Source organism: Muscardinus avellanarius (genome assembly GCF_963383645.1).
Source record: "Muscardinus avellanarius genome assembly, chromosome: 7".
Lineage (NCBI taxonomy): Eukaryota > Metazoa > Chordata > Mammalia > Rodentia > Gliridae > Muscardinus > Muscardinus avellanarius.
Genome location: NC_137793.1, coordinates 84,403,894 through 84,429,624, shown reverse-complemented (window position 1 = coordinate 84,429,624; position 25,731 = coordinate 84,403,894). Strand labels below are relative to the sequence as shown.

The 25,731-nt window shown below is 44.6% G+C and overlaps 1 protein-coding gene across 1 annotated transcript in view; it reads right to left on the bottom strand.

Annotated features, from left to right (window-relative positions):
• NUCKS1 (nuclear casein kinase and cyclin dependent kinase substrate 1) overlaps positions 1–10,434 on the bottom strand; it is a gene marked incomplete at its 5' end in the record, with an annotated part of 34,455 nt that extends 24,021 nt beyond the window's left edge. The window contains 2 exons of the mRNA XM_080698726.1: positions 9,894–10,183; positions 10,372–10,434. Of these exons, the coding sequence (XP_080554852.1) occupies positions 9,894–10,183; positions 10,372–10,434 (353 nt within the window). The remainder of the gene's footprint in view (positions 1–9,893; positions 10,184–10,371) is intronic.
• Positions 10,435–25,731: the final 15,297 nt, after the last annotated feature.

Genomic DNA, 25,731 nt, shown 5'->3' with positions numbered 1-25,731 from the left:
TTGCTGAGGCTATCTTCAAATTTGAGGTCATCTTGTCTCAGCCTCCCAAATAATGGGATTATAAGCATGCACTACTATGCTTGGCTGTGATAGTATGTATAAGAGGCTAACTTTTTTTTTTTTTTCTGTTCTGAGTATCAAACCCAGGAGCATTCTACCTCTAAGCTCTACCCATGGCCCTTTTTATTTTTTGTTTGAAACATGGTCTTGCTAGGTTGCTGAGAGTCTTATGTTGCTGAGGCTGGTCTTGAACCTGTGATCTTCCTGTTTCAGCCTCCCAGGTACTTAAGACTGAATCCAAGGCCACTCTTCCCTGAGCTATACCCCCAAGCTCTATTACATCCCCTTTTCTATTCTGAGATAGGGTCTTAACCTGTGGAGGGTGGCCTCAAACTTACAATCCTCCTGTCTCAAACCTCTCAAGTACTTAGATTTCAGGCATGTGCCCACAAGTTCAATTCTTTTTTAATGCGATGCTTTTAACTTAATGTCCCACAAAAATAAATAAATAAAATAAAAAAATCTTTGAAGCTGGGCATGGTGGCAAATCCCAGTACCTGGGAGGCTGAGACAGTAAGACTGTAGGTTCAAGGCCAGCCTCAGCAATTTATCTAAATCATTAAAAAAAAAAAAAAGGTCTGGAGGCACAGGTCAGAGGTAGAATGCCCCTGGGTTTGATCCCCAGTACCAAAAAATTAACTAAGACCCTGTTTCAGAGCTGGGCGTGGTGGCGCACGCTTGTAATCCCAGCATTTGGGAGGCTGAGACCTGGAGGATCACAGTTCGCGGACAGCCTCAGCTACTTAGTGAGGCCCTCTGCAACTCAGTGAGACCCGGTTTCAAAATAAAGAATAAAAAATAGGGCAGGGGATGTAGCCCGGAGGTCAAATGCCCCTGGGTTCCATCCCCAGACCCGCAAAAAAAAAAAAAAAAAAACCCTGTTTCAAAATAAAAATAAAATAGGGCTGGGGGTATATTTCAGTGGTAGATTGCTTCTTGGTTCGATTCCCAGTAACACACACACACACACACACACACACACACACACACACACACACACAAATATAGTTAAAAAAACAAATGTATAAAGGATAGATTCACCATTAAAGAAACTACCAAGCCAGGCTTGGTGGCATTCACTTGTAATCCCAACATTTGGGAGGCTGAGGCCAGAGGTTCACAGTTCACAGACAGCCTCAAGCTACTTAGTGAGACCCTGTTTCAAAATAAAGAATACTATAAAATAGGGCAGGGGGTGTAGCTCGGAGGTCAAATGCCCCTGGGTGCTATCCCCAGACCCACAAAAAAAAAAAAAAAAGAAAAAAAAAAAAGAAAAGAAACTGCCAAACAAAAACCACGTAAAGCCTTTAACACCAAATACTAAGTAGTAAAGTAGTACTGTTAAAGAATGCTAACTAACTTTGTATTCAGTAAGTCTGGGTTCAAATCTTGGCTCTGCAATTATAGTCCTACTACAGTAACTTATGCTTTTAACTTAGTTACCTAGATTACAGGGTTTTTGTCATTTTCTTTTGGTCTCGGGGACTGAACCCAGGTATGTTCTACCTCCAAGCCACACCCTCAGTCCAATTTTATTTTTTTATTCTGAAACAGGGTCTAAGCCTCAAACCTGCAATTTTATCTCAGCCTCCCAAGTACTCAGATTATAAGCATACACCACCCTGTCTGACTGCCTACAGGTACTTTTAGTAGGGATAAAACAAGATAATGGGAGCTGGGTGTGGTGTCGTATACTTGTAATCCTAGTACTTGGGAGGCTATGACAGGAGGATTGTAGATTCGCGGCCAGCCTCAGCTATTTAGTGAGACACTCCACAACTAGTGAGACCCTGTTTCAAAATAAAGACTAAAAAAATAGGGCTGGGGTTGAGGTCAGAGGTAGAATGCCTGAGTTCTATCCCCAGTACCACCTACCCACACCCACACAGAAAAGTTTAATGCTTTATGTTCTCATAAAATTAACTCCACACATTATTCAAGATTTGTAAATTACTGCATTAGATATCTTTAATAGCATGCTTTTGACATTATAAAATCTACAGATGAGTTTTTTTTGTTCTTTAACATACTAAGGGATCAACCAGAGCCTTACACAATGAGCTACACCCCCAGATAGGGTCTTGTTAAATTGCCCATGCTCATCTTCTTCAACCTGTAATTCTTCTGCCTCAGCCTACTAAGTAGTTGGATTTACAAGCCTGTACCACTGAGCCCAACTTGGGATCACGTCTTTTTAGAGAAAAGTTATACTTAATAATGTACTGATCCAAAGCTAATAAATCTTATCTTTCTCCCACACACTCCCCAAGAGAATAGGCTCAACAAACACATTTACTGTAAAACTGAACTAAATTTTCTTTCTGTGCTTATTTGGTAAAATTCTAAGATGCCTTGAATTTTTAGGTTTCCACGTTTTCACTTTAACTGAGGGCTTTTCTTTTTTATTTGTGTGCATATAGGTGCAGCACTGGAGATTGAACCCAGAGGAATTCTACCTTCAAGCTACATTCCCAGCCCAATTTTATTTATTTGGAAACAGGGTCTTGCTATGTTGATGAGTACCACTACTTCCTGTCTCAGCTTCCCAAGTACTGGGGTTACACAACACCTGGCTGCTTAAAATTAATATTGTAAGAAAAAGTAATTAATTTTTAGAATACAGACACATCTCAAGCAAATCTCCTTGGATAGAACGCAATCTAGAAGTGTAGAGCCAGGCATGGTGGTGCATGCTTGTATACCCAGTATTCAGGAGGCTGAGACAGGAGGATCTCACTTCATGAACAGCCTCAGCTACTTAGTGAGGCAGTTTGCCACTCAGTGAAATGCTGTTTCAAAAAGAACAGAAACTAGAGCTGGGGGTATACCTTGGAGGTAGAATGCCCCTGGGTCCCATCTCCAGTACTGCAGAAAAAAAAAAAGTGTAAAGAATTTTTTTTTTTTTTTTGGCGGCACTGGGGATGGAACCCAGGGATGTTCCACCTCCCAGCTACACTCCCAGCAGTATTTTTCATTCTTTATTTTGAAACAGGGTCTGAGTTGCAAAGGGCCCCATTCAGTAGCTGACACTGTTCTCAAACCATGGATCCTCCTGTCTCAGCCTCCCAAATGTAGGGATTACAAGCATGTGCCACCATGCCAGGCCTGAGAAACTAATTACTAACATAACAAAGTTGTAATAAAAATCTGTTTTCACATCTGAATTTCAATAGCAAAGATATTCTTGTGTTCCTAAGTATTAAAGAGAAGACAAGTTATGGAGCATACTTGTTATAAAGAGGAGTATGAGTGACTTGGATCACTTTCAACAAGGGAGTATCCCTGAGAGCACACCAAGCTGAATCAAGACACTTGGTCTCTAGTCTGGGCAAGTCAGTAAATCTGAGCTTTCATATCCTTTCCAAGTAGTGGCATTTTTCTTCCTTCTTCACAAGGATGAAGTCGTGCGAACACCTCTAGTTTAAAACTGCCATATACTAAGCCGGGCATGGTGGTAATCCCAGCATTTGGAAGGCTGAAACCAGAGGATTGGGGTTTGTGGACAGCTTCAGCTACTTAGTGAGGCCCTCTGCAACTCAGTGAGACCTGGTCTCAAAATAAATAAAAAATAGGGCAGGGGGCTGGGCGTGGTGGCTCACGTTTGTAATCCTGCGCTTGGAAGGCTGAGACATGAGGATCACACAGGTTCGAAACCAGCCTCAGCTACTTAGTGAGGCTCTCAGCAACTTAAGTGAGACCCTGTTTCCAAATAAAATATTAAATGGGTCTAGGAGTATAGCCCGGAGGTAGAAGGCCTCTGGGTTCCACCTCCAGTACCACCAAAAAAAAAAAGGACAGGGGGTGTAGCTCCGAGGTGAATGCCCCTGGTTCCATCCCCAGACCAAAAAAAAAAAAAACAAAACAAAAAAACCATATACTATGTTCTTTAATCAGCACTGGCAATATTATCAGGCAGAAGGTAAAGTGATTTCTATGGGGGTGAGAACTTAAAAATCTAGGTACCAGGTACAACTTGGGCACCAACTTGTGTGTGATGTATGGCATTTCACTTCTCCAGCTTCCTATTAAATCTCCTGTAAATTGAATTTACCTCACTTCCTTTTTAGCTCCATGACTATAATGTTATACTATTAAGCTGAATTTAAGACCAAAATATTTGAAATGTCATAAATGCTATAAAAAGTAAAAGCTGGACATGGTGATACATGTCTATAATCATAGTACTTGGGGGACCGAGACAGGAGAATCACAGGTTTTGGTCACCCTCAGCAACTTGGCAAGGCCCTGTTTTAAGTAAAAAATAAAATAGAAGCCGGGCGTGGTGGTGCATGCTTGTAATCCCAGCATTTGGGAGGCTGAGACTGAAGGATCATGTTTCGCAGCCTCAGCTACTTAGTGAGGCCCATCACAACTTAGTGAGACCCTGTTTCAAAATAAAAGAATAAAAAATAGGGTAGGAAGAGTAGTTTAGAGGTCGAATGCCCCTAGGTTCCATCCCCAGACCCACAAAATAAAATAAAATAAAATAAAACAACTGGAAGGGGGTGTAGCTCAGAGGTAGACTGCAGCTGGGTTCAATCCAAAGTACAAAAGAGGAAATAAAAAAGGTAGAAGCCAACTTTTTATGAACAAACTTACTTGGAAAAAATCTGCAATGCTAGATATGTGGGTCATTGGTAGAGTACCTGCTTACCATGCACAAGCCCCTTGGTTCAACCCTCAGTACACCACCACCACCAAAATAATAATATATTTAATGATGATGATGTACTAGATAGAAAACCAGGCTGTACCCAGGCATGGTGGCACATGCTTTTAATCCTAGTACTTGAGAGGCTGAGACAAGAGTATCCAGGTTCTCGGCCAACCTCAGCTACTTAGTGAGGCTCTCCGCAACTTGCAACTTAGTGAGACTTCTTTCAAAATAAATAAAGCTGGGTGTGGTAATGCATGCTTGTAATCTCTGCATTTGGGAGGCTGAGACAGGAGGATCATGGTTCGCGGACAGTCTCTGCTACTTCTTAGTGAGGGCCTTTGCAACTCAGTGAGACCCAGCTTCAAAATAATGAAAAATAGGGCTGGGGATGTAGCTCGGTGGTAGAATGTCCCTGGGCTCCATCCCCAGAACGAGAGAGAGAAGAGAGAGAGAGAGAGAGAGAGAGAGAGAGAGAGAAGAAAGAAAGAAAGAAAGAAAGAAAGAAAGAAAGAAAGAAAGAAAGAGAGAAAGAAAGAGAGAAAGAAAGAGAGAAAGAGAAAAGAAGGAAGGAAGGGTCGGTTGGTCAGAAGCTGGGCAAGCTTGTAATCCCAGCATCCAGGAGGCCGAGATAGGAGGATCCAGGTTCGTGGACAGTCTCAGCTACTTAGTGAGCTCTTTGCAACTCAGTGAGACCCTGTTTCAAAATTAATAATAATAAATAGGGCTGGGAGGTGTAGCTCAGAGGTAGAATGCCCAGTACAACAACAAAATCAGGCTGGGGTTGTAGCTTGGAGGTACAACGCCCCCGTTTCAATCCCCAGCACCCCCCAACACACACACTGTAGCCAGACCATTATTGGTTCACTGGTGTCAAAACACCACTAATACAGTTCTAAATGTCCTTTAGAAATAATATTCACAGCTGGGCACATATTTGTATCCCGAATGAATCCCAGCATTCAAGAGGATGATACAGGAAGGATCGATCAGTTTGTGGACAGCCTCAAATACTACTTAGTGAGGCCCTTTGCAACCAGTGAGACCCTGTTTAAAGTAAAGGAAAAAAATTAGGGCTGGGGTGTCTCTCAGGAGGTAGAATGGGTTCAATCCTCAGTAACACACACACACACACACACACACACACACACGAAATGTATAGGGAGATTGTGATTTTTAGGAAGAAAAAGAAGCAATAATCTAACTAGCTAAACTCCACATGAGGCAAAAAGTGGACTACAGAGGGCTTCAAACCTGAAGCCAGATCTCCCAGTACTCCCCTCCCCCCAAAAAAACAGCCAGGCATGGTGGTGGCACAAGCTTGTAATCCCAGCATTTGGGAAGCTGAGATAGGAGGCTTGTGCAGGTTGGAAACCACCTCAGCTACTTACTGAGGCCCTTTGGAAATCAGTGAGACCCTGCTGTTTCAAAATAAATAATAAAAAGTAGGGCTGGGGGTGTCGCTCGAAGGTAAAAAGTCCCTGGGTTCCATCCCCAGTACCGCAAAAAAAAAAAAAAAAAGTGATATTCATATAGATGTTTATGTGAACATTACAATGAGTATTTACAGTAAAACCGAGAACTAGAACAATGGCAAACTATATATTTTTCAAAAATACATATAGGCCTATAAGCAGAAATGCACACCAAAAGAAGATGCACTGTGACACGGATATTTTCAACATGTCTTTTTTATTTTTTTGTTTTTCAGTACTGGGGATTGAACCTAGAGACTTTCTACCTCTGGGCTATGCCCAGCCCTATTTTTTATTCTTTATTTTGAAACAGGGTCTCACTAAGTTGTGGAGGGCCTAAGTAGCTGAGGCTGGCTAGGAACCTACAACCCTCCTGTCTCAGCCTCTCAAGTACTGGGTTTACAAATATACGCCACCATGCCTGGATTCCTTTTTGTTTTTAAACAAGGTAGGTAATTTAATTTTTAAATTCTGTGTTACTGGGGATTGAACCCAGGGGCATTTTACCTCCAAGTTACATGCCAGCCCTACTATATATTTTTTTTATTAAAGTTACATGTCAGCCCTATATTTTTTAATTTTATTTATTTTTATTTATTTTGGTGGTACTGGAGGTAGAACCCAGGGTATTTTCTATCTCCAGGTTATACTCTCAGGCCTATTTTTTTTTGGCCATACCGTGGGTGGAACCCAGAGGCTTTCTACCTCCGGGCTATACTCCCAGACCTTTTTTTTTTTTTTTTTTTTTTTTAATATTTGGAAACAGGGTCTCACTAAGTTGCTGAGAGCCTCACTAAGTAGCTGAGGCTGGATTGGATCTGTTGTCTCCTGGAAGTAATTGCTGTATGGCAAAATTTCTTTTCAATATCAATACACCCAGTGTGATCCTCCTGTCTCAGCCTCCCAAGCGCAGGAATTACAAGCGTGAGTCACCACGCCCGGCTTCAGGCCTATTTTATACTTTGTTTGAAAACAGGGTCTAAATTGCTGAGAGCCTCACTAAGTAGTGAGGCTGATTCTGTCTAAGCCTCCCAAGCGCTGAGATTGGGCTGGGATTACAAGCGTGCACCACGCCTGGCTTTTACTTTTTATTTTATTTTTTGCGAGTCTGGGGCTGGAACCCAGAGGCCATTTGACCTCCAAGCTACACCCTCGCCCAATTTTCTATTCTTTATTTTGAAACCGGGTCTCACTGAGTTGCTGAGGGCCTAAGTAGCTGAGGCTGTCCGCAAAGCAAACCGCTACCTTCCGGTCTCAGCCTCCCAAGTGCTGGGATTACAAGTGTGTGCCACCACACCCAGCTCTATTCTTTATTTTAAAACAAGGTTTCAGCCGGGCACGGTGGGTGCATGCTTGTAATCCCAGCATTTGGGAGGCCAAGACAGGAGGATCGGTTCCTGGACAACCTCAACTACTCCATGAGGCCCTTTGCAACTCAGTGATACCCTACTTCAAAATAAAGAATAAAAAATAGGGCAAGGATATATAGCTTGGAGGTAGAATGCCTCTCTGGACTCCACTCCCAGTACTGCAAAATAAATAAATAAAATTTAAAAACAAGGTCTCACTAGTTTGCTGGGGCCTCAGAAGTTACTTAAATTGACTGTGAACCGGCAATCCTCATGTCTCAGCCTCCCAAGTGCTGGAATTAAATCCAAGCCCGGCTCAAGGTGGGTGGGTCACTTTAAAATCAAATGTTTAAGCCAGGGGTAGTGGCTCAAACTTGCAATCTCTCAGTACTAAAGAGCCTGAGACAAGAGGATCACAGTTTCAAGGACAGCCTCAGCAAACAGTGAGACTGTTTCAAAATCAAAATGAAACAGGGCTTGGAGTGTAGCTCAAAAGTAGAATACCCCTGGATTCAACCCATAGTACTACATGCACACAAGTAAATAAAATGTCTATCATATTTTTGTTCAATGCGCTAAGATATAGATTCTTCAATCACACTTTGAAACAGCATTTCACTAAGTCAGGGCTTTTTATTGCAAAGTTTAACAAACCACCAAACTCAAGTTTAATTGTTTCTGCTTTATTATTGGTCATGCGTATATTAAAGACTTCTTTAAAAATGTTACAAAAAGACTTTATCACTAACAATCAGAAACCAAGTTGCTCTGAAATTAATGAGAAAGTGACAAAAAGTAAGCCCACATTACCAACGTCACTCTTCAATAAGGAGCAGTAAACAAAGTTAAAATTATTTAACATATTAAGAAAAAAAAGTTTTGCAGTAGTCCCAATACCTCCAAAAAATAAAGTGCTTAATATATTTATCCCCACGTGGTAATAATAAAATTCCAAATTTTCCAGTAAAAATAAAAATTCTGTCCAATATCTAAATCTGGAAACACAAATTCAGACAGATAACAAAGTCACCTCGATAAAAAAAAAGTCATCAAAACCCAGTGTACTTGCCCGGCATGGTGGAGCACGCTTGTAATCAGCGCTTGGGAGGCTGAGACAGGAGGATCTCAACGGGTTCGAAGCCAGCCTCAGCTACTTTTAGTGAGGCCTGTTTCCAAATAAAGTACAAAAAAAGGTCTGGGAGTATAACCCAGAGTATAACCCCTGGGTTCCTCCCCCAGTACCACCAAAAACAAAACAAAACCCTAGTGTATTGATATTGAAAAGAAATTTTGCCATACAGCAATTACTTCCAGGAGACAACAGATCCAATCCAGATAAAGAAATCTTTATTATAATATTGTCTGTTACCAGAGCCTAAAGAAAGTATCCTAACAAAATACACTGATCAACTTTTTTGCCAAAAAAAATTCATACTCTAACATGAAAGCCATCCAAATTATTGCCAGAAAGGCAGCAACTTTTGACTGCAGAGATGGCGATTTAGCGACGTGGGGGTGAGCCTGGACCGCAGCGGTAGCAGTCAGGTACAGCTCTTCCCCCGCATCCCCGCCGCCCCAGACCACCGGGACCCAACAGGAAACTTGGAGGGGGAGGCAACCACTGTTAAGACGCTTAAAATCTAAACCTTCATCTCTTTAAAAACACTACAAAGAGGCCAATCCTTTTCATTAGGAGTAATATTTACAACAACTCCCCTCTTTAAGGCCTCAACAGATTAGACTAAGTCGCACCCCCATGAATGGCACATTCCGTACAAAATGGCCTGGAAGATGGCAAAGGGCGATCCCACCGACCATGGGGGAGCAGCAAACTTGTTGAAATTCTCAGACTAGCCGGGCGTTCCCCGCGCTTGGGAGGCTGAGACAGGAGGATCGCACGGGTTGAAGTCAGCCTCAGCTACTTAGTGAGGCTCTCAGCAACCTAGTGAGACCCTGTTTTTTTTTTTTTTTTAAAAAAAAAAAGGTCTGGGAGTATAGCCCGGAGGTAGAAAGCCTCTGGGTTCCACCCCCAGTACCACCAAAAAAGAAAAAAAGAAAAAAGAAAAATTCTCAGACTAAAGTCTGCCGGCTAAGGAGCAGCCTCCCGGGCTCGCGCCGCTCCGGGGAGAGGAGGGTTACAGAGCAGCCCGCGCCGTGCGCGCCGGGTCGGGGCGGAACGAGAACACGCGGGATTTGGGGCGCGCTGTTAACCCGCACCTCCCTGGGCCCAGACATCCCCCAAGGAAGGGCACTGCTAGTCGGAGGAAGGGGCGAACTCCGCGGTAAAGCGAACTCCGAGGGCGGGCTGCGACCACCGGGCAGCGTTAATTTCCAGGGTCACAGCTGCAAACTCACTTTCGCCCAAAGGGGAAAGAACGGGCCCCGCCCACGCCCGGGGGCGGGGCCGGCGGCCGCCCACCTCGGGGACACCTCGCCCGCTGGAGGCGGCCCGCGCGCCCCCGCCCCGCGCCAGTCCGGGGGCCGCGCACCGCCGGCCTCCGCCGGGGCCGGTCCTCGGGCTCCGGGCCTGCGGCTGGGCCCGCCCGGCGCGGCCTCCGCGCCCCTCCCCCGCGGCCCCGGCGCTCCGAGCACCCCGCCCGCTCCAGTGCGGCGGGCGGGGGAGGCGGCGGCGCGGACCCGGAGCCCTGCCGCGGCGCGGGCGGAGGGAGGGAGGGAGGGAGGGAGGGAGGGGCGCGCGCACGGGCGCGCGGCCGCCACCCCCGCGCGCCAGCAGGCCCCCCACGCTCAAGGGCGCGCGCGGGCCCCGAAACCCGGAGGCCGCGCCAGGCGCCCGAGGCCGGCTTGGCTGGCCCCCACGCGCTCCGCCACTTACCCCCAACCCCCTCCAACCCGCTCCGGGACTCGGACTCCGCACTGACCTGACAGGCCGAGACATGTTCGCTGTCGAAACAGGACCGAGTCGAGAAGCCAAAGACCAGGACCCCCCCCACCCCGCGCGCTCGGCGCCCCACCCCCCCCGAACTTCGGCCAATGGGGCCGCTGCCGCCGAACCCCGAGCTGCTGGTTCCTCAAGCTCCGCCGCTCCTTGGTTCAGGGCCCCTGGACCAGACGAACCCCCGCTCCCCCGTCTCTTCAAAATGGATGAATCAAACCAGCCGAAAATGCGCCAAAGCCGCCGTACAACCGAACCCACTAGGGTTTGTTCGCTCCGCCCCAACGCGCCCGCCCATTGGCGGCTTCTGCCAGATGCGCCGATCTCATTAGTCCGTTTGAATCATCACGTCTCACTGGCCCCGCCCCGGCCTCTGATAGGCTCCGCCTCCTCCGTGGGGTCCTGTTAGTCAAGATCCTCTGAGAGCGCACGGCCGCAAAACAAAAATGGTCGCTGATCAGCCCGCCCCCTGACTTCCACTCCAGAGTTGCTGATTCGTCCTGACTTGGATCTTGAAAGGACAAGAAAAAAAGGTTTATGTAGAATTCAACGTCGCTCAGTGTTCTTGTAATGGTTTTTCGTTTCGCCTGGCTTCATCACCTAAAAAATCCACTAAGAACAAAAAAGTCAGGAAGGCAGCAGATTCGTCACTAAGGGGCTGCTTCAGAATTGGAGGGAAATTCCTTAGGTTCAAAAAAATATGACCTTAAACCTGCAAGCCCTTCACCCTTGCTTCAGCATTCTCCTCAGGGGCCCAGCCACGCCGCTAGGGTAGAGAGTAAGGATATTATCAAGGAATATCTTTACCCCCAGTTTTTATTCTTCATTTTGGACCTTGAGATTGACTTCAGGGTCATTAAAAATCCCAGTCTCAAGTGTTCCAATCCCAAAGAAAAAAAGAGGTGTGTAGTGATCAGAGGATAAGCACTGGGGACACATGGTGTTTCTTTTGGTGTCCCAGGTCTACTGCTTAATAATCTGACAGCTTTCTCTTGTTCCTCAGTTTTCTCATCTGTAGAATGGAAAACAACAGCTCCTACCTATAATGGTTATTAGGATTAGATGAGTTGCTAAGTGAAAAGTCTTTAGGACAGACTCTCGCGTAGTAATCTCTATGTAAGTCTGTTACATTTAGTTCTTAAAAGATCCTGACCCTGGGTAAAGGTGGGGCTGGTTTAAGACACATATCTTGAGCTTAAGGCACCTCTATTTAAATCCACAAACATTTGTGGACGCCTAAAAGTTTCAAAGGCAGAGCTCAGGATCCTTGGAACAGCCAAGGTTTACCCCACTACTGCAAATAGACTTCAGTACCTGCTGCAGGCAGTGTTAATGATACAGCCCTCAGACAACAAAACACACCGCTTTCTAACTACTGAAAGTCATGGTAAAATCTGACTTCTCTAAAGGAAGAGAATAGCACAATCCACCTGTGAAGCATTAAACAAATCATCTTTTGTCTGTTCCATGTCACTCCACCCTCTCCCCTACCCCGATTTTTTAAAAATTGTGGTGAAAGCTGTGGGGGGGGGGGGACATGCTTGTAATCCCTGTACTTGGGAGGCTGAGATTAGAGGATCACAGTTTGGCAGTCAGCCTCAGGTACTTAGTGAGGTCCTCTGCACCTTAGTAAAACCCTATTTTAAAGTAAAGAATAAAAATAGGGGTTGAGTGTAGCTAAGAGGTAGAATGTCCCTGGGTTCAATCTTCAGTTCCGCAAAAAAAAAAAAAAAAAAAAAAAAACCAAGGCTGGGTATCATAAGAACCTAGTACTTGGGAGGCTGAGATGAGAATTGCAAATTTAAGGTTTAAGGCCAGCCTCAGGAATTTTTTTTTTTTTCTGGTACTAGGGATAAAACCCATTGCATTCTACCTCCCAGCTACACCCTCAGCTCTATTTATGTTTTTTTTTTTTTTTTTTTTTCATTTTGAAACAAGGTCTCACTGAGTTGCAAAGACTCTCACTAAGTAGCTGAGGCTGTCCCATGAACAGCTGTCCTGTCTCAGATTTTCAAATGCTGGGATTACAAGCATGCGCCATGCCCGGCCCAGCCTCTGGAATTTAATGAGGCTCTCGGTAACTTAGACTGTTTCCAAATAACAAATAAAACAGGCCTGTGATGTATCTTGGAGATAGAATGCCCCTGGGTTCACTCCTCAGCAAAACACACACACACACACACACACACACACACACACACACACACACACGAAAGTATAACAACTGGGGTGTAGTGGTGCATCCCAGTAATCTTTTTTTTTTTTCCGGTACTGGGAACTGAACCCAGGGCTGAGCTATCCCCGACCCCTATTTTATTCTTTATTTTGAAACAGGGTCTCACTAAGTTGCAGAGGGCCTCACTAAGTAGCTGAGGCTAGAAGTGAACTTGCAATCCTCCTGTCTCAGCCTCCCAAGAACTGGGATTACAGGCATGCTCCACCACACCCAGCTATCCTTGTAATCTTTTTTTTTTTTTTTTTTTTTTTTTTTTGCGGGTCTGGGGATGGAACCCAGGATCATTCGACCTCTGAGCTATATCCCCTGCCCAATTTTTTATTCTTTATTTGAAAACCGGGTCTCACTGAGTTGCAGAGGGCCTGATTAAGTAGCTGAGGCTGTCTGTGAACCGCGATCCTCAGGTCTCAGCCTCCCGAATGCTGGGATTACAAGCGTGGGCCACCACGCCCGGCTTTTTGTTAATTTTTTAATTGGTGCATTGTACCTTGGAATCTTAATGAGAGAGCCAGGTATGGTGGTACAAGCCTGTACAAAATAAAGAATAAAAAGTCGGGCGCTAAGTACCTCATATAAGTGGGATCATGTGGTATTTGTCCTTTTGTGATTGCCTTATTTCACTTAGCATACTATCTTCCAGGTTTCCAGGTTTATCCACCTTAAAGAGATGTCAAACTTTTTTCTTTCTTTCTTTCTTTTTTTTTTTTTCTTTTTTTTTTTTTTTGTGTGTGTGTGTGCCAAGGGGGATTGAACCGAGAGGAATGCTAACTTGCTTAGGCTGGTCTTGAACCTGTGATCCTACTGTCTCAGCTTCCCCAGTACTGTGATTATGGAGTTAAGCCACTATACCCAGCTTCTCCTTTCTTTAATTAAAAATTTTTTTTTTTTTTTGTGGTACTGGGAATTGAACCCAGAGGCATTCTACTTTGAGCTACACTCCCAGCCTGATTTTATTTCTTACTTGGAAACGGTCTCATTAGGTTGAAGAGAGTTTCACTATTTGCTGAAGCTGTCCTTGAACCTGGGATCCTCCTTTCTCAGCCTCCCAAGTACGGGGATTATAGGCGTGTGCCACCACACCCAGCTTTTCCTTTCTTTTAAAGACTGAATAATAAATACCACATTTTTGTACCCATTCACCCATCCAAGGGCACTTGGGTTGCTCCCTATTATGGCTATTGTGAGTACTGCGGTTATGGAAATGAGAGAATAGATATCTGAGCCTGCTTTTGCTCTTTTGTGTGTGTGTGGTAATGGGGATAGAATGCAGGGGCATTCTACCTCTGAGCTACACCCCCAGCCCTATTTTTAATTCTCTATTTTGAAACAGGGTCTCACGAGTTGCAGAGAGCCTCACTAAGTAGCCGAGGCTGTCCATCTGCCAACCATGATCCTTTGGTCTCAACCTCCCGAAAGCTGGGAAGCGTGCACCCCCACCCATGGCTTGTGCTTTTACTTCTTTGGAGTACATTCAGAACTGAAACGGTTAGATTATATGGTGACCCTGTTTAAATTTTTGAGAAATTGCCATATGGTTTTCCAAAGCAACTATACCATTTTACATTCCCACCAGCAGTATACAATTGTTCCAATTTCTCCACTCATTTTTTTTTTATAATAGCCACCCTAATGAGTATGCAAATATGTTAACACTAAGTTGTCTTATCCCTTATTGTCAGAAAGCCAGTGCTGAGACTGGGGAGTGGGGGATGCATTGATCACAAAGTGGTTTTGTTGGAGGCTGTTTTATTAGGACAAATTGGTATTGTATTAGCAAGTACCGTTATTTAGTATTATGAAATGAGGCAGAGGAATTCTTGTTACTCATTTATTGGATAATGAATGGAACTAGCCGTAGTCAACATGTTCAGGCAGGTGAGAGGTTCAGAACAAGTCTCTCAAGCCCTGGCCTGGTAGTGTAGCCCAAGGGCGATATATGGGCAGCCACCGAATGTAGACTCTTCCCCTCCAAGGCGAGAGTTGTATCTACCATCTCTCAACCAAGGCATCAGCTGACATCGCTCCTCGGTTTGCTTTTTATTCACTTAGCCTTTCCAACCGACCCTCTCTATGAAGAAGGAAATAACTAAGACTTGAACTTCTACTTTGGGGGAGGAGAGGCACTAGAGATTGAACCTCATCAGCATTCTACTTCTGCGCCACACTCCCAGCCCTGTTTTATTTTTTATTTTGAACAAGGTCTCACTAATTTGCTAAAACTGGCTGTGAACCTGTAATTCCCTTGTCTCAGCCTCCCAAGTACTGGGATTACAGGCCTGGGATACTGCACCTGGCAAGACTTGAACTTCTAGTTTACTTTTCAGTGGACAGCAGAATTGTGCCTACTACAGCCAAGAGACCCTGGAATGTAAGCTCCAAGGTCAGTTCCTCCTAAGCTCTATCCAAACAATCTGCCTGGGTGCCTGTCTGAACCACAGCTAGTTTGTTGGAAATTGAAGAAAGACACTGATCATATGCTAGGTCAGAGCTGGGCACAGTGGTGCACCCCTGTAATCCCAGGTAGCTGGGAGACTAAGACAGGAAGGTCACAGATTTGAGGACAGCCACAGCAAGTAGTGAGACTCTCATCAAACTAGAAAAACCCTTGCCGGGCGTGGTGGCGCACGCTTGTAATCCCTGCGGTTGGGAGGCAGAGACAGGAGGATCGCGCAGGTTCGAAGCCAGCCGTGCGCGCTGGTTTAGGAGACCCTGTTTCCAAATAAAAATGTAAAAATGGGTCTGGGAGTGTAGCCCGGAGGTAGAAGGGCTTCCAGGAACCCCAGTACCACCAAAACAAACAAACAAACAAAACAAAAAATAAACTAGCAAAACCCTGTTTCAAAAATAAAAACAAGCCGGGTGTGGTGGCACATGCTTGTAATCCTAGCATTTGGGAGTTGGGTTTTTTTTTTTTTTTTTGCGGGTCTGGGGATGGAACCCAGGGGCATTCAACCTCCGAGCTACACCTCCTGCCCTATTTTTTATTCTTTATTTTGAAACCAGGTCTCACTGAGTTGCAGAGGGCCTCATTAAGTAGCTGAGGCTGTCCACGAACCGCGATCCTCTGGTCTCAGCCTCCCGAATGCTGGGATTACAAGCGTGCGCCACCATGCCTGGCTGCATTTGGGAGTTGGGGAGGCTGAGAGGATTGTGGTTTGCAGATGTCACTTGGAGGTTAGAATGCCTGTGAGTTCCATCCCCAGTACCACAAAAATAAATAAATACAACAATAAGATGGGTCAGATTTTGGAAGTGCCATCCAATAATTCTGAAAAACAATTTGTGTAATAAAACTGTGAAAAACTAAATAAAAGAATACTCAGATGACAGGAAAAATAGAGTTTTTGTTTGTTTGTTTGTTTGTTTGTGTTTTCCGGTAGGGGGGATGGAACCCAAAGGCATTCTACCTCCAAGCTACACCCCCAGCCCTTTTTTTAATTTTTTATTCTGAAACAGGGTCTCACTGAGTTGCAAAGGGCCTAAGTAGCTGAGGATGTCCGCAAACTGCGATCCTCCTGTCTCAGCCTCCCAAATGATGGGATTATAAATTGGTAATCCAAGCCTGGCTAGAGTTGGTATTTTTTTTTTTTCTTTCTAGAAATGAAATATAAAACAGGGATTGGCATGGTGATGCACACTTGTAATTCCAGTACTTGGGAGGCTGAGATAGGAGGATCATAGGTTTGAGACCAACCTCAGCAATTTAGGAGATAAATAATTAAATAGGAGCCGGGTGTGGTGACGCACATTTGTAATCCCAGCATTCAGGAGGCTGAGACAGGAGGATTGCAGTTCACCAGCAGCCTCAGCTACTTAGTGAGAACCGGTTTCAAAATAAAGAATAAAAAACAGGGCAGGAGGTGTAGCTCGGAGGTTGTAATGTCCCTGGGTTCCATGCCCAGACCTGAAAATAAATAAATAAATAAATAAATAAATAAATAAATAAATAAAAATTAAATTAGGGTTAAGATGTAGCTAAGAGGTAGAATGCCCCTGGTTTCCATTCCAGTACCACAAATATTAACAAAATAGAAGGCATTCCAGAATTTGGGAGGCTGAGACACTAGAGGATCGCGGTTCTCAGTGAGCCTCAGCTACTTAAGAAGCCCTTGGCAACTCAGTGAGACCCTGTTTCAAAATAAAGAATAAAAAATAGGTTTGGGGCCAAGCGTGGTGGCGCACGCTTGTAATCCCCGCGCTTGGGAGGCTGAGACAGGAGGATCGCACGGGTTCGAAGCTAGCCTCAGCTACTTAGTGAGGCTTTCAGCAACTTAATGAGACCCTGTTTCCAAATAAAATATATTTTAAAAAAGGGTCTGGGAGTATAGCCTGGAGGTAGAAAACCTCTGGGTTCCACCCCTAGTACCACCAAAAAAAAAAAAAAAAAAATAGGTTTGGGGCTGGGGTGTCACTCAGAGGTAGAATGTCCCTGGGTTTCATTCCAGTACCTCAAAAAAGAAAGAAAGAAAGAAAGAAAAAAAGGAAGGAAGAAAGGGAGTTAGGAGTATAGCTCAGACATAAAATGCTAATGGGTTAAATTCCCAACACAAAAAACAAAGAGTGTGGGAGGCTGAGACAGGAGGATCACACAGGTTTGAAGCCAGCCTCAGCTACTTAGTGAGGCTCTCAGCAATTTAGTGAGACCCTGTTTCCAAATAAATAGAAAAATAGGTCTGGGAGTATAGCCCAAAGGTAGAAAAGCCCCTGGGTTCCACACCCAGTACCACAATTAAAAAAAAAAAAAAAAACCTCTTTGAAGACTCTTCTAGGAAGTTAAAGTTTTCTCAGTACCTCCCATGGCACTCCTCCCCACCCCCCTCTCTTTCTTTTTTTTTTTATATTTTATTTGGAAACAGGGTCTCACTAAGTTGCTGAAAACCTAAGTAGCTGAGGCTGGCTTCGAACCCGTGCGATCCTCCTGTCTTAGCCTCCCAAGCGTGGGGATTACAAGCATGCGCCACCACGCCAGGCTCAAAGATGTACTAATTTTTTTTTTTTTTGGTGGTACTGGGGTTCCTGGAAGCCCTCCTTCCTCCGGGCTACACTCCCAGACCTATTTTATATTTTTGAAACAGGGTCTCTTACGCCAGCACGGCTGGCTTCGAACCTGCGCGATCCTCCTGTCTCCGCCTCCCAAGCGCGGGGATTACAAGCCTGCGCCACCACGCCCGGCTTAAGATGTACTAAATTTAATTTAAATATTTTATTATGTGTGTGTGTGTGGGTGCTGGGTACCGAACCCAGGGCCATTCTACTTCTGAGCTACATCCCAACCCTTTTTGTGTGTGTGGTACTGGGGTTGGAATCCAGGGGCTTTCTACCACCCTCCTACACTCCCAGACCTATTTTATATTTTATTTGGAAACAAGGTCTCACTAGTTGCTGAGAGCCTCACCAAGTAGCTGAGGCTGGCTCTGAACCTGTGCCATCCTCCTGTCTCAGCCTCCCAAGTGCTGGGATTACAAATTTGCACTACCATGCCTGGCCCCAACCCTATTTTTATCTTTTATTTTGAAACAAAGTCTCACCAAGTTGCAGAGGGCTTCACTAAGTAGCTGAGGTGGCTGTGAACCTGCGATCCTCGATCCTCCTTTCAGACTCCCAAGTACAGGGATTACAAGTGTACACAACCCCACCATACCTGACTTGGTACTTATTTTATTTTATTTATTTATTTATTTTTCTATTTATTGTCAAGTTATATTTGACAGTACTTATTTATTTCTATTTTCTTTTTACAATATGGGGATGGAACCCAGGAGCATTCTACCTTAAAGTTACACCCCCAGCCCTATTTTTCTTTTTCTTTTTTTTTTTTTTTTGAGCATCTGGGGATGGAACCCAACGGCTTTCGACCTCCGAGCTACACCCCCTGCCTCATTTTTTATTCTTTATTTTGAAACCGGGTCTCACTGAGTTGCAGAGGGCCTCACTAAGTAGCTGAGGCTGTCTGCGAACCGCGATCCTCAGGTCTCAGCCTCCTGAATGCTGCGATTATAAGCGTGAAAGTTGCAGAGGGCCTCACTAGGTAGCTGAGGCTGTCAATGAACCACCATCCTCCGGCTTCAGCCTCCCGAATGCTGCTATTACAAGCGTGTACCACCACGCTCAGCTAAGGTTTTTATTTTGAAACGGTCTCACTGGGTTGCAAAAGGCTTCACTAAATAGCTGATGCTGGCCGCAAAAGCTATCCTCCTGGAGCCGGGCGTGGTGGCAGCCTGTGCCACCATGCTAGGCTGGTATTTATTTATTTTAATTATATATTTTTGGTGGTACTGGGGGTGGAGCCCAGATGCTTTCTACCTCCAGGCTATACTCCCAGACATATTTTATATTTTATTTGGAAAGAGGGTCTCACTAAGTTGCTGAGAGCCTCACTAAGTAGCTGAGGCTGGCTTCGAACCTGTGTGATCCTCCTGTCTCTGCCTCCCAAGCGCGGGAATTACAAGTGTGCGCCACCAAGCCCAGCTGGTATTTATTTTAATTGAAGAAAAAAGCCTAAGTTCTGATCCTTCTGTTTTGCTAGACACCAATAAAAATCTATAGAAAACTTGGCCCTTGTAACATTAAAGGAGATATGATTTTATCTAAACCAGGAACAAATTAATATTGTGATGTGGACATTGTTTAAAGGGGGAGAGGGGAATAGAGCGCCCCAAGCAATAACAAAAAGACACAAAAGCTGGTGTGGTTGTTATGGATTGGGGAAACTGTCCCCAGGGATGTGTTAGACCCCTGAGAATAATTTCCCCAAAGCTGGGCGTGATGGCACACGCTTGTAATCCCCGCGCTTGGGAGGCTGAGACAGGAGGATTGCACAGGTTTGAAGCCAGCCTCAGCTACCTAGTGAGGCTTTCAGCAACTTAGTGAGAACCTGTTTCCAAATAAAATATTAAAAAAAGGTCTGGAAGTATAGCCCGGAGGTAGAAATCCTCTGGGTTCCACCCCCAGTACCACCAAAAAAAAAAAAAAAAAAAAAAAAAGAATTCCCCAAAATTCTCCCCAAAGAAACAAAAAAAGAAAAAGATAGAAATATTGAGGATAGGTACAGCTCCATACCAGGCTGGCATGGAGGGATGACTCGAATGAATACAACAAAGGGATCACACGTGGACCTGCGTTTTTATACCCATGACCTCCATCTTGTTTATGTAATTCTGAGGTAGTGAATGTCCTGGTAAGGTACCTCCCCTAGCAAGGTGTGGCAAGGTGTCTCCTTTCATGAAGGTCGACCCCTCCTACCATTTTAGCTAGCTTATCTAATCATGTAGATCTGTCTTTAGATAGAGAAAGGCCTAGTTCTCCTCTCCTGTTGACTTGCTAATTACATCTTGGTAGGTCAATCTAAGTTTCAATAGCTGTTTGCAAGCCTTTCTCTCTCCAGGTCTGCCGCCATTTTGACACAGTGACCCACGCCTCTAATCCCAATATTTGGGAAGCTGAGACAGGAGAATCCCATGTTCAAAGCCAGCCTCAATTACTTAGGCCCTCTGCAATTTAGCGAAACCCTGTTTCAAAATAAAGAATTAAAGCTGGGCATGGTGGCACACATGCTTGTAATCCCAGCATTTGGGAGGATGAGACAGGAGACTGGGGTTCAAGGACAGCCACAGCTATTTAGTGAGCCCCCCCCCAGCTCAGTGAGACCCTGTTTCAAAATAAAGAATAAAAATAGGGCTTGGGGTGTCACTTGCAGGTAGAATGCCTGTGGGTTCCATCACCAGTACTGAAAAAAAAAAAAAAAAGAATATCTGAAGTCAGGTGCTGTAATCTTAGTAGTTGGGAGTGTTACGGTTTGGGAGAGTATGATTGTGGGGAAACTGTTTCCCGGGGACCCCTGCTAGGGTCCCGGACACACTTTCCCCCAACCCATAACAAAACGCAAAAATGACCAAAAACAGAAATACCGCGGGTTCTTGTCCTAAACTAAGAATAAATATGCATAGCCTGGACAGTTGCTGAAGATTTAAAGGAGTTTATTAGAAAGATAGAATACAGAAAATAGTTACAGCCCCATGCCAAAATGGCATGAGGGGGGAGGGTGGCCCAGGCCAACTCACCACTCCCCAGATACAGCACGTGGACTGGAATTTTTACACCCATGACCTCCATCTTGTTTATGTAATTTTGAAGTGGTGAACATCCCTGTAAGGTACCTCCCTCAGCAAGGTGTGGCAAAGTGTCTCTTTCCATGAAGGTCGACCCCTCCTACCATCTTAGCTGGCTTATCATGTAGATCTGTCTTTAGATAGAGAAAGGCCTGGTTCTCTCCTAAGATCTGTCTTTAAATAGAGAAAGGCCTAGTTCTCTCCTGTTGACTTGTTAATTGGTTTTAGCTAGGTTAATTTACACTGGAATAGTTGCCTGCTTTTAGGCAGAAACCAAGTCCTTGCACAGATTTGCCGCTCACCCAATTTTTGAAATATATTAATAATCACAGCTTTCTCAAATCTTCCTAGGCCATTCCCAATACTGGTACAAGCATGTCCATCTATTTAGCATGTCCATCGCCTCCTCTTCTTACCTCTTTCCTGTGATGAGAATGCTTAACATTTCCAGGCCTTGCTACTGGACTCTGCCCCCAAAAATGTGAGGTGATATCTCATTGTGATTTGAATTTGAATTCCATTGTGATTAGTAAAACCATATTTTCTTATAGCTATTGTTCATTTGTATATTTTCTTTAGGAAAAAAAAAAAAAGTCTATTCAAGCCAAGTGTGGTGGTGCACATCTATAACCTCAGTACTTCCCTGAGACTGGAGGATCCGAGGTTCAAGGTCAGCCTCAAAAACTTAGAGATCGAACTTCCGGGAAGATGGCGACCGAGAAAAGCGGGGCTTAAGAGCCCCGCTAAAAACCAATCTCCATTACCACAAAATCAGCGCCTTTCATAGCCAGAAAACACCATCACCAGAGAAACAAAAAAATCACCAGGCTCCAAAGAGAAAGCGGACTGAGAACAGAGCTCAGAGCCACAGAGGAGATCCGAGGACGCGGTGAAACGGGGGTTTCTTGCGAGTTCTTGTCTATGGGAGAGCGAAGAATGACACCCGCAGACCTCAGGAAGGGGAGTAAAAGGTTTATTGGAAGCAGCAGGGAATGGGGCAAGGGTGGCTGAACACCCCCAAAGGGGCTGGAACTCTGGGTCCAGCAGCTGCCTTCAGGACAATACTTGAGAGTAGCCCAAGCCGAATTGCCTTCAGGTGCAGGCTGCTTTCTTCCAGAGTCCACGGGATCTGCCAGAAGGGAATAGAGAAAAGTGGCCGAACACCCAATAGGGGCGGTCGGAACTCCGGGGTCCAGTAGCTGCCTTCAGGGTCACTACCCGAGTGTCGCCCGAGCCAAGTGCCCATCAGTTGCAAACTACTTTCTCCCAAAGTCCACGCGATCTGCCAGAAAAGAGGTGCGGGTCACCCCTAGGGGCCTGGTCAGCCATGATGTCCAGCAGAGGCCTTCAGGTCACTACTCGAGAGTCGCCTGAGCCACGTGCCCTCAGATGCACTCTGCCTTCTCTCAGGGCCAACACAACCTGCCAGAGAGAGAACAGCTCCCCAGAAGGGGAGGGGGTCCCGAGTGGGAAAGTGACCCGCTTTTGCCATCTGACTGGCTGATGCCTGACCGCTTGCGAGTCCGTTTATGGTTGTGGTGACTCCAAGGAGAATTTGCATAGGACATTTGCAAGTTCTTTGAAGGGTCTCCTTTCAGGAATGCCAGACTTGCTGGGTGGGTTTGTTGATTAGAAAACTCAGGATGGCTTTGTGAAGCTCTGGCCTTCTTATCTCCTGAGCCTTTGGAATTTCAGGCATTTGTTGCCCCTCAGGAAACTCAGGAAATTAACTTTTTTCTACCAAGGCCTTTTCCCTATCTGCCTATTTCCTTTCTATCTCCTCAGCGGCAGCAGTGCCATACTGCCGGCGGCAGCGGCAAATTCACTGGACGGCTACAGCAAGCCGAGGTGAGCCGCTGCGGAACAGCCAGGCGGGATTTCTCGCCGCTGGTAAAATCTAAAGCTCCCAGTCGCTGAGCTCAGCACATGCTGCAGGGATTCAGAGTGGAAATCAAAACCAAGAAGTAATACGCCAGCCTCACGGCCGAGGGCGTAGCAGCGACGCCATATTGCCACCGGCGGCAGCAGCAGAGAATTCACCGAATCCAGTACAGCTACATCTGCGTACTCAAGAACAGTGAGTCAAATTGCAGACCACAGAGGAAAAATCCCAGTACTGTACTCCCTGGGACTCGACCCAGTTGGGGAGGGGCAGTGGCAGAGATATCACACCATAGGAGAACGTGCAACCTGGCACCCCCTTCAGTCTAAAGCAGCCTCTATCGACTCTCTGGGTCGGAGACTCTGTGATACAACCCAGTAAAGGAGTAGTGGGGTCTGAGATACTACTGAATCGAGATCCAGGACACCTTAAGTGAAGTCATAGTGACCCAAGGGAAGAACCCAGAGAAGGCACAAACTTCCAAAATCATGGGAAAGAGGAATAATACTGGAGCAATGAATGCCCACAACCCCACAACATCAGAACCCGATAAAACAGAAAATCAGAGATTTCTAGAAGATAAAATCAGGAAAATAACTGTAGAAATAATAGAGGTGCTTCGAAAAGAACTCAGAGAGAGCCAAAAAGAGATAAAGGATGCAATTAATGAAGTAAAGGTCTCAATTCAAAGCACAAACAACCAATTAGACCACATGGAGAACAGAATCTCGCTCTTAGAAGATGATCATTGCAAAAATGAACGCATAGTTTCTAATCTAGGAAAAAATATCCGACAGCAGGAATCTGATATTGAAGAAATATGGGCCCATCTTAAGAGAGCTAACCTAAGAATAATTGGAATAGAGGAGGGAAAAGAAAGTGAAGCCAAAGGGATCAACAATCTCTTCAAGGAAGTAATAGCAGAAAATTTTCCAAACACAGAGCAAGAGTTTGATACACAGGTCCAGGAAACTTATAGAACTCCCTTTAGACAGGATCGGAGAAGAGGAACCCCACGCCACATAATTGTCAAAATGACCAATGTGGAAGCCAAGCAGAGAATCTTAAAGGCAACAAAAGCAAAGGGCCAAGTGACATTCAGAGGCAAACCAATTAGAATCACTCCAGACTTCCCAAACCAAGTCATGAGAGCCAGAAGGGCTTGGAGTAACATATTCCCAATTCTGAAAGAAAACAACTTCCAGCCAAAAATTTCCTACTCAGCAAAACTTTCTATCAAATTAGATGGAGAAATAAGAAGCTTCCATGACAAACAGAAACTGAAGGAATTTATGTCTTCAAAACCAGCACTAGAGAAAATACTCAAAGAGATTAACTACAAAGAAGAAATAGGTAACACACACCAGAACCAGAGAAACAAGAGTTTCCATCCAACAGTCAACTAAGATTGGTTATCTGCGGAGATTCATTACTTATGTTAGTCTTTTACCTATCTCTAAATGGTATTGTTTGCCTTTATTGTTGTTAATTTTTAGGATTTCTAGTTGGAATATTAATATACCTTCAGATATAGCATCTGGAAATATTTTATCCCATTCTATTAGTAACTGTTAACTCTGTTTACATTGTCTTTGGATATACAATATGTTTTTTATTTTTTAGGGAGTTTGTATACTCTTCTGTTGCCTGTGCCATTGAAATCATAACCAAGAAATCACTGCCAATTTCAATGTTGTGAGGTTTTATGACCCAGATTTTCTCCTAAAAGTTTATAGTCTTAAGATTTATATTTAGGTCTTTTATCTATTTTGAGTTAATATTTGTATATGGGATTAGGTAAGGGTCCAACTTTATTCTTTTCCATGTAATTATTATGTTTCAACAATATTTAGTTAAAAGATTATTATTTCCACCACCAAATGTTCATGGAAACCTTGTCAAAAATAACTTGACAATATAGGGAAGAATTTAGCTCTAGGCTTTTATTTAACTCCAATGGTTTATATATCTGCCTTTAGAATAGTACTACACTGTTTCAATTATTGTAGCTTTATATGGTTTGAAATCAGAAAATATATATCTTCTAGCTTTGTTCTTTTTCAAGATCGTTTTGGGTATCTAGAGTCCATATTCCATATTAGGATAGAGTTTTTTTTCTGAAAAATAAATATATAAATATATGATAGTTTCACCTAAAAAAAATAGAAAAAAAATATTCTCTGGTAAGAAAGAAAGTAAAAAGAAATATTGAAATGTTATCTTTAAGTCATCAAAAGCTTGGTATCAGACAAATGAGACTGTTATGTGAGATTATCATTTTTAATTTTGGATAAATTGCTAAAATACTAGATGTCAACCACTAAGCCAAGCATGGGAGGGAGGGATGGGGAGAGAATGGGGTGGGGATCGGGTGGGGGCTGACTGGGCGATGTGTGCATGTATGTCTACAAAAGTTTGTATCCCACTATCATGTATGAATACAGTACACCAATAAAAAAAAAAAAAAAACTTAGAGCTCATTACTGTTAAGTTGGGTCCTGTACTCATGTGACTTTGTGTCACATGACCTCTGCAGGGCAAGGGAGGGGCTGAAACCCCCGCGAGAATTGGGCGTTCCCACGAGTAAAACCCCTATCTCGCGAGATGCATGCCTTTAAAAGGAGAGCCCGCATCCTCTAGCTTCGGACAGGCGCGCGGGCCCCATGGTGCCTTGCCCTGATCCCCGGGAGAGCCGTGCCATTAAAACTTTACATGCCACGTGTACCGGACCTCTCTCGTGTTTTTCACACTCCGCTGTACGCACATTATTTTTATTTTACTCACATTTAATTTTTTATTTTACTTATCATTTGGTGCCGAACCGGGAGAACTCTTGGGTCCCTCCCCATTTTTTCTTTCTTTTTTTTTCGTTTTTTTTTTCCTTTTTTCTCTTTTTATTTTTACTCTCTTTTTGAGCCCCGGACTCTCCAACCCGCCAGCAGCTCGACTGTGAGGTCCCACACCAGTGCTCCGCTTGCAGGCGTTGCTCCCACCACTGCCGCCGCTGCCGCCCCGTGCCTGCGTGGACTACCTCCTGCACGGGCCAGGACCTCTGCCTGCTGCTTGGACCTCCT